General features: G+C 36.9%; 1 protein-coding gene across 2 annotated transcripts; it reads right to left on the reverse strand.

The window, feature by feature from the left end:
- Positions 1–2,717: 2,717 nt before the first annotated feature.
- LOC107751910 (C-C chemokine receptor type 5-like) lies at positions 2,718–4,588 on the reverse strand. 2 transcript variants are annotated; one of them, XM_016567682.1, is made up of 2 exons: positions 4,558–4,588; positions 2,718–3,766 (listed from the first exon to the last, which is right to left on the reverse strand). In XM_016567682.1, exons 1-2 carry the CDS (start codon positions 4,583–4,585, stop codon positions 2,730–2,732), a joined length of 1,065 nt encoding a protein of 354 aa, XP_016423168.1. In that variant the 5' UTR covers positions 4,586–4,588; the 3' UTR covers positions 2,718–2,729. The 2 variants fall into 2 exon arrangements, with proteins under 2 accessions (XP_016423168.1, XP_016423167.1); XM_016567681.1 differs by having other exon boundaries at positions 2,718–3,778; positions 4,558–4,585.
- Positions 4,589–9,537: the final 4,949 nt, after the last annotated feature.

Here is a 9,537-nt window from a genome sequence, read left to right on the forward strand (position 1 = left end):
GCCCGTCTCGGTTTGAGGATCAGAGACGGGCGCAGAAGGCTAGTGTCGCGGCTCGTGCTCCTCCCCAGCCCGCGGGTAGGGGTAGGAAGAATCGCGGGTCAAAGGTAGGCAGGTAAAAGGCCTAAGGGATGTGATCCAGACAGGGCGTCAGCGCTTTTGTCCGGATCAGAGTGATACCTCAGTATCCACTCATTTCCTTCGGGGATCTTACATCTGCCCTTATTTTCCCCTTCCTAATTCCCCTGTAACCACCATCTCCATCTGACCGAAGTTAGGTGGGAATTTCCTGCATTACAGTCTCCTATGCTGGACCTATGATGTTTGGTTGGTTCTATGGCTTCATAGTGACCACCTTACTGATGGTCCGGACCAGAGGCTTCTTTGGACGGGACTCAGGGAACCATGGTTACATAAGTAACCTGAGACGTTTTTCAGCAAGAGTGAATGTTTTTGAGTGTAGAGCTTCATTTTGACCTGAAAATAGGATGTTTGGGGAATTGGGTGAGACGTTATGGATTTGTGTTTACTGTTTTTAGATTACGAGGAATAGTTTCAAGAAATGTGTTTAAGCAATCGAGAAAAACTGTAATGTCATCTTAAAGGGATAGTTCACACAAAAGTGAAATTTTCATCAATCACTCCCATCATGTCGTTCCAAACCTCTATGCATGGTTTTTTTTCTTCTGTTGGAAAAGTTGGAAAAGTGTTTTTTTTGTTTTTTTTCTATACAGTGAGAGTCAGTAGTTTTAGACCTCACTGGCTTTCATTATAAGGGCATAAACAGTCAAATTTATTATATATTTTTATATTTTCTCACTTGCCTATCACTTGGAAGTAAGGTATTTCTTGTGAATTTACGAGACTTCTGATGAGTAGCTTCTCATTAGTAGCTATTGGTAAAAGAATAGTAATAGTGCAGTAAGGATAAAACTATTTGTGCAATAAAACAGTGCTTACGATTACAAAAAAATACATAAATATCAATACATACCAATAAATAGGCTTTCAAGCAGCATAATGGACTGTTATTGTACAGCTAAAATAACAGAAAGCAACTGACTTCATTTTTTTATATTTTCTCACTTGCCTATCACTTGGAAGTAAGGTATTTCTTGTGAATTTACAAGACTTCTGATGAGTAGCTTCTCATTAGTAGCTATTGGTAAAAGAATAGTAATAGTGCAGTAAGGATAAAACTATTTGTGCAATAAAACAGTGCTTACGATTACAAAAAAATACATAAATATCAATACATACCAATAAATAGGCTTTCAAGCAGCATAATGGACTGTTATTGTACAGCTAAAATAACAGAAAGCAACTGACTTCAAAGGCCTCACACAATCAAATTAAAAATGGCCACATCTGCTAATGAGTTAAAAATAAGGTAAGAAGTGCAGAAGTGCTATTCTTATTACTCTTGTGTATGTGTGCATATGACATTGTCATTTGTGTACCATATTACTGTAAGTATCTTTTAATTACATTTTGAGTAGTCTTATTGTACTTCACTTGTTTCTACAAACAATCTCCATTTTCTGCCATTTTCTTGGAGGTAAAGCACATGTTGTGATAGAGGGTGTTCTCTGAACATCATCTAGCTGTTGATCTTACAAACTGATCTGCATTCATCGAGCAGCAGAAGAAATCTCTTATCTGATTCAGTACAATCAAGCAGCAACTCTCAGGATTGAAAACAAAGCCTGTAATGCACCTTGCTACAATAATCGAGTCCCCCCATAGTGGCTGCCCACATTTTTTTCCCTTGTCAGCATGACAAAGAATGACAATGCAACCAAATTTCCATTACAAGCATCTAGAATGAATGATTAACCTCAAACACTTTCTTTTGATGAAACATATGAATATTGAAAAATGGGTGTTTGTTGAGGCAACAACACAAAAAGAGACTTTAAAAAGCAAAGTCTCTCAGAATGTGGGAGTATTGTTAAGGAAATTGGTATAAACTTAACATGCTTGAAACTGTGGCTCCACATATAGACAGATAAACACTTACGCAGATGTGGTTTATAGCTGCGTCAGACTTCTTCCTCTTTGTGACAAACAGACAGTCACCTCCCTCCCACCACCACTACACATAAACCCACCTGCACATACTCTGATACGTCATAATTCCCTTAGTATTTCAAGGAATCTACCTCAAGGATTCTTTCTTTATTTTTTTTTTAAATAAGAGTAGTTTTGAGGTAATGTGAATGTGTTTTCTGTATATTAGTTTGAATGCATACCACCAGGACAATGAATTTTAATCCATCAAATATTTTATTAAATGGCATTTAACATTAAAAATCTTAAAAGCTAAATTTAAAATATAGACTAAATGCATTTCTTTAACAAAGATGTCAAAAAGTCACAACTGAAAACATTTTTGACTCCCTATGCAAAAACTAACAGTGAGTTTTTTTTTTTTAAATTCCTGATGAAATCATTCATTTCTTAATTATCTGTATCAATCACATTTCTAAAATATGAGCAATATACATGCACAAAGAACACATTTGCAATAACTTCAACTTCCGCACTCTCCTACTTAACATATATCATTATTGTTAACAAAATTGTCAAAAAACAGAACAAAGACAACTTAAAAAGAACTCAATATACATTCAATAAAAAGAAGAAATTACGGACGGTAAAAAAAAAAATCAAATAAAATCAAATAAAAAAAATACTTAGACTAAAAATAACTCTGGGCGAATAAGTTTGCTCTATGCAATCTGTGTGGAGGAATATTCAGTAGATTTGCTGAAGACTGAACTTCTGCGTTCAGATAACTGTTGAGAGAAAGTGGCGCACTGGCTGAAGCACAATGGAAACTTCTCTTTTAGGACTTTAAGAACTGCTCTTCTGAACTTCTGTCCGGCAAAGGCATAGATGATAGGGTTGAGGCAACAGTGGCTTAAGGCGATTGTTTCCACCCACTGCATGGCAAGGCTTAAACTAGTATGCCACTCACAAGAAAGCAAGTAGCCATGCTTCTGCAGGTACATAAGAAACATGACAATGTTGTATGGAGTCCAGAAGAGGAAATAAACTGCCACCACAGCCAAGATGAGTCTGACGACTTTGTGCCTTTTTTGTGATTTTATGCTGAGCAGAGTAGGGATGATCCGGGAATAGCAAAAGCTCATAATAATCAGAGGGATGATCAAGGTCAGGAGGTGCATCTTAAGATAAGTAAATGACATCCAGGCTGAATCCTTAGGAAATTCAGATTTGCATGATACTTTGATGTTTGTCTCATTTTTCGCTTTGGCAAAAATAATATTAGGGAGGGATACAAACAGACTGAGCATCCATATAAATGAGGCCAGAATCAAACCCATTTGTGCAGACCGATTTCTGGAAAAGATGCTATGGGCATGGACGATGACAACATAGCGATCCAGTGTCATAAGGACCATGAAGAATATGCTACCGTACAGACCCAACGTGAAGAGACCTGTTATGAAATGACACATGAATTTGCCAAAAATCCACTCATCCATGGCACTGTGAGCCCAAAAAGGGAGTGACACAAGAAAGAGTAGGTCAGACAGGGCTAGGTTGAAGAGGCACACATCTGTCATGTTGGATTTTTGACGGTATCTGATCAGGACCCACACTACCAGGCCATTTCCGATGAAGCCAAGAATGAAAACTAAGCTGTACAGGGTTGGAAGGAAAACCTCGCTGAAGGCCTTTGTGTTTCCATTGTTGCATGGTGATCCATCGTTTTCAATATTGTTATAGTAATCACTGTAATCTGATGTTGTAGCTTGGAGGGCACACAAAGAACACAATGTTAGATTATATAATGAATTATAGGCCTATTTATAACATAATATTTATAATATATAATGTATAATATGTTTATATTGTATTATGAAACATCTTAACAACATTGCTTTCTTTAGGTTTAAAAGTAGACAAAATAAATTGACACCACAGGTAGGAACTTGAATTTTAGTTTGTGCTTTCCTGACACCTACTGGTAAGATTAGGCATGATCTTCTTCTCATGTTGTAAACTGACGACTTTGACATGTTTAAATGTAAACCTTAAACTTATTTTATGTTTAAAAGGATAGGTTCACAAAAAAAAAATAAAAAATAAAAAAATTCTGTCATCATTACTCACCCTCAAATTGTTCCAAACCTGTCCGAGTTTCTTTCTTCTGTTGAACACAAAAAAGATATTTTGAAGAATGTTGAAAAACCAAACAGTAGGCGGTTGAGATTCTTCAAAATATCATCTTTTGTGCTCAACAGAAGAAATAAACTAAAACAGGTTTGGAAGAATTTGAGGGTGAGTAAATGATGACAGAATTTTCATTTTTGGGTGAACTTTCATAATAAAATCAAAATCAAAATAATGCTGGTTTTCCATTTATTTATTTTTAAAATTGTTTACTTCTTAACAAATGATGCTTTAAAATTGTAATAATTGTTGTGACAAAAAAACACAATTAAAACAAATTCTAATGTCCTATAATATAAGTAGGAACAACTTTTAAATGTAGCATAATTACATTGAATAGGCTGTTTAGTAACCTACCAGCCACAGTCCCTGGGTCCTCTGTCATGTCTCTTGGTTATGACAGCTGAATCTGTGAAATTTTTGTGATCCTGCCTGTCAAAAAGCTTTATAAAACACAGGAGGTGCTATTTCCTGAACCTCCCAGGGGCGGGACTTCAACTCACTTTAATGCCATTAAAAAAAGTTCACACTGCTGTCTGTATCATTAAATTAATCAATTTGGAATTCACATCACCCTTTTTAAACTGAGAAATGAGTACAGAGGCATTTCAGCATCAAGGAAAATGGGCATACAACTGTGAGTGCAATACATGAAAATGTTTCCACAAATTTACACATAATTTGTTTAAAATAAGCATTAACACAGTACAGTTTGTATATGCAAATTTTAGCTTGAATTAGCTTATATGTAGCTTTTATTTTCTATGTAAAACTACACATTACCAGTACTTCAAATTATAAAAAGTTACCTGAAAAAAAAAAAAGTTTACCTTATAAAAAGTGTTACAACACCCACTTAGGGTTATGGTGCAGCATAATTTACTCATCTGTCATTCTGGGAAGACAATAAAGTGGTTGAGGATTAGATTGCTCAGATTGTTCAGTAGTGGTTGTATCAGCAGAGAAGCTGTCCTTCAATTTGTTAAAGTCCTTTATAAATAAACAGAACACTGAAATGCGTCCTACATATACAGTAGACTGATACTTCTGTAGAGTGTAACAGTATTTTATTCATGAGTTGACAAAGGTTTTGACCAATGGATCTGAGGATCCTGCTTACAGTTTTTTCTAAATTGCTTGGACACTAAAAGTGGTATTTGAGGCCTACTCAGTGAAACCATTCTCTCATATAAGCACATTACGTGCTTTAAACTCAGTTTGCTATTGTAAAACAAACTTTTTGCAAAACTCTAAACACAGTTCCCTATATTACACACATCATTCAAAACTAACAGGTATTTTGTTTCATTTGGGATACATTTAAATGCCACACTCATTTACTGATGACCTACAGCCAGTGGTCATGTGCGAAAAACACTTATATATCATTTGTTCATTTAGAAGTCAAAACTCAGAATATAATTTTTACCCCCTTGCATTTCTGTTTACAGTGTATGTGTATATATATATATATATATATATATAATATATAATATACACACACTGAATATGCACACAAGCCAAGTCAGAAAGTAAATTATTTTTCTAAAGCGCTTCATACAATAGCCTATAGACCGTTTCACAGCAGCTTCACAATAGTATCAAATTCAAATTCTGCTGTGTTCTTAGTCAGTTCAGTATTGATTCTGTTCAGTTGCATAACTGCGTAAATTCATCAGTTGTATACTGTATATACAGTGTAAATGTGCGTATGTGCTATATGACAAACTCCTGTGCACTCCTCTACACTTTGTTACTACTCAAAAATACAATTTTTAGAAGAGTTCAAATAGTTTTGAAAGAAGTGTTCGGTTTTGCAAGACATGTGTGACGTTTTGCATGTGTGTGTGTGTTTTGTGTGCAGAGTTCTGAGAAATGGAGTCATAGTTTCAAAAACTGTGTGTAAACATTTTTAAAAAACTGTAAATGGACAGGGGCGGGACGTATTTACGGTGAGCCAACCCAGTAGCCAACCGGCTAATAGTAAACACTATTTGAATGTCAAGGGACGTCTCTTTTGCAGCTTCACGGTTACCATGGTAAAATCTTGGGGTATCATTAGCTTCAAATAGTTTTGAAAGAAGTGTTCGGTTTTGCAAGATATGTGTGACGTTTTGCGTGTGTGTGTGTTTTGTGTGCAGAGTTCTGAGAAATGGAGTCATAGTTTCAAAAACTGTGTGTAAACATTTAAAAAAAACTGTAAATGGACAGGGGCGGGACGTATTTACGGTGAGCCAACCCAGTAGCCAACCGGCTAATAGTAAACACTATTTGAATGTCAAGGGACGTCTCTTTTGCAGCTTCACGGTTACCATGGTAAAATCTTGGGTTATCATTAGCAGTTCCATTTTGATATTACATAATCCTACTGAGAATTACGTCAAATTTACGTCTTGACAGTTACGCTAATGTTAACTGTTTTGTAGAGAAACGCTTTTAGGCGGTGAAAGTCATTTATTGACAGTCTCACTGTATCAGTACTGTAAAGCACACGCGCTTCCAGCAGCTCGTTCTCTCGGGCGCGTTCCCGTCCTGTGCACAATTCCTGGCTCAGGCTGCCGTTGAGCGCGGGCTCGAGAAGCCGCGGGAAGGGCGCTGCCTGGTGGACGGATTACAACAGAACTCCGAACTCCTGTGCCGTTGTTGTCTGTCTATAACGCCGAATCCACCTACGTTTTTCAGTGTTTTATATTATAGTGGTATTTCGGTGACGATATTAGTTTTAATTTGACTGGGAACTTTTTTTAAGGTAAGAGTTTCGTTGAACTTATACTGTATACGTTCGTAGTCTCTTTTGTGGCAGGTGAAACATTTTAATTCTTTCATTTGTTTTTCCATGTTTAAGAACAGAAGTTTGTAACGTTACATCAAACACGTGTCTACAAATAGGAGCGCGGTAAATGGTTGAGTCGTTCTAAATACATGACCGTGACACCTTGTTGCTGGTCAGCTGTGTTTTCTGTTGAAGAGTTTGTTCTGCTGAGGAATATTTTCATGTTCTTTCTTTAAAGGTGACACTTATATGAATAAGTGTGAATTTGAATCCCAATGTCCCCGCCTGGACGTAGGAGTAAATTGCGTTGATTCATAGCCTATTTAGTTTATGACAGATTCATTTGGGAGACGCTGATCAGACCTCCTGTAGGCTGAGTGTATAGAGCCCTTACCAAATGTTCACGTTTTCATGGATTTGAATGTTATAACTGCCTCTCAACAATCCGCATTGTCTATATCAATATTAGTGACAACGGCTATCTATCTATCTATCTATCTATAGACAGACAGTTGATGGTGCATTCTAGTGGGCCCATTTTAACTTTATTTTTTTATTTTATTTGTTTATTTCAAACTATTTTGATCACCTTATATGTTTAAGCCACACACCAAATAGCGTATTGAACTATTTTAAGTTAGTGTAAAGGTAACTGGAACATCAGGACATTCTGGAGTGGAATGAGAAAATCAGAATAATACAGAATTGACAGAACAGTTACTGTTGCTAACTCGGACAAACAAATGGAGTTGCTAACTGACAGCTGTCAGTGTGAAAACCTTGTCCCAAGATGTTTTTGATACATTTTGAAAACAGAAGGACCACCATTCAAGTGGAACTTAAATATGCCATGGAGGGATATATAAAAGATGTAAAAATAAAAAAACAGAAGGACCACCATTCAAGTGGGACTTAAATATGCCATGGAGGGATATATAAAAGATGTAAAAATAAATATGGTGGGTAACAAGATTAATTTGGAAGCGAGGGTTTACAGATCACAATGCAAGCGGGAGAAGCCTCATCACGGTCGTCACGATCACAGATGACAACATCTAGGATTCACGTACCGCAGGGTAAGAATTTACATTTAACCAGTTTATTATAGAGAGGCACTGAAATGTAGACCTTCGTAGAACAGTTAGCTATTTAGGTTTGTACATTAGCATGGACTCACTAAATTTAACGTTAGGTAGTTTTAGCCAGAGATACCTTGCTGAAGCACAAGATGACATTAAAGGGGTCATATGATGCTGCTAAAAATAACATTATTTTGTATATTTGGTGTAATGAAATGTGTTTATGCGGTTTAAGGTTCAAAAAACACATTATTTTCCACATACTGTACATTATTGTTTCTCCTGTATGCCCCGCCTTTCTGAAACGCGTCGATTTTTACAAAGCTCATCGGTCTGAAAAAGCGAGGTGTGCTCTGATTGGCCAGATATCCAGTGCATTGTGATTGGCCGAATACCTCAAGCATGTGACGGAAATGTTACGCCACTTACCATACTGTGCGACGAAGGAGCGTCCGGCGGGCTTGCGGCAACCACATGTGACGACCCTGGGCTGGACTTCGCATCATATGACCCCTTTAACGTTATGCTCGAGAATCGTTTTACCATTCTTGTAGCATAAACACCTTCAAACCGTTGAAAGCTTCGGATCTTCCAATGTTTCTCTATGGCGCTGAAACCTAAAGAGTTCCGGTTCCTGGGCAACTGATACTCAACTGCCATTGGCTCATCTGTGTTCGAGAGGAGGGGCTTACCGATAGGTCAATTAGGCTATGTTTACACTAGTGCGTTTTCATTTTAAAAAGCATAACTTTTGCTACGGTTACGCCTGTCATTTACATTACCCTGGCGTTTTTGACCCTCGAAAATGGAGACTTTTGAAAACGCTGCAGACCCCATTTTAGTTTGAAAACTGGGGTTGCGTTTCGGTGTAAATAAACCAAAACAGAGACTTTTGAAAACGATGGTGTGGCTGCCCACATTCTCTCTGCGTATCCTTGACGACCGTGTAAACGATAACATAATGCTCATTGTTGTACCTGCATGAATGGTCATGTGACCTGCGTTTTTGGTGTAGTGTGGATGGAGAACATTTCTGAAATGCAGTAAAAACGTAAGTGTAGACGATAGGGATGCTTTTGAAAACGATAGGGATGCAACGAAAAATGTTCGTTGAAGAGATTTTTTCCCATGACTAAAGGGGCGGTCATACTGCACTTTTCGTTCCATTGACTTCCATTCATACGCATGCGAATGCATCAGACCGGAAACGCAAGGTGTGTGTATATATATATATATATATTATGTTATATATTATATTATATATATTATGTTTTTATATATATATATATATATATATAGAGAGAGAGAGTACAATATAATTATTATTCACAAGTGTATTATTATTATTGTCATATCCTGCTCCCGCCCATATTTGTAGCAGCGTCCGAAAAAATTTCGCATGTTTAAAGTCTAGTGTGACCGCCCTTTAAAGGGGTCATATGATGCGATTTCAATTTTTCCTTTCTCTTTGGAGTGTTACAAGCT

This window comes from Sinocyclocheilus rhinocerous, unplaced genomic scaffold (assembly GCF_001515625.1).
Source record: "Sinocyclocheilus rhinocerous isolate Xijiao unplaced genomic scaffold, SAMN03320098_v1.1 scaffold752, whole genome shotgun sequence".
NCBI lineage: Eukaryota > Metazoa > Chordata > Actinopteri > Cypriniformes > Cyprinidae > Sinocyclocheilus > Sinocyclocheilus rhinocerous.

Bases quoted from the DNA above. Each gene is read 5' to 3' on its own strand.
- LOC107751910 (XM_016567681.1), bottom strand. From the start codon at position 4,585: ATGACAGAGGACCCAGGGACTGTGGCTG. The intron at 3,779-4,557 runs GTAGGTTACTAA...GTGCCCTCCAAG, and splicing joins GGACCCAGGGACTGTGGCTG to CTACAACATCAGATTACAGT.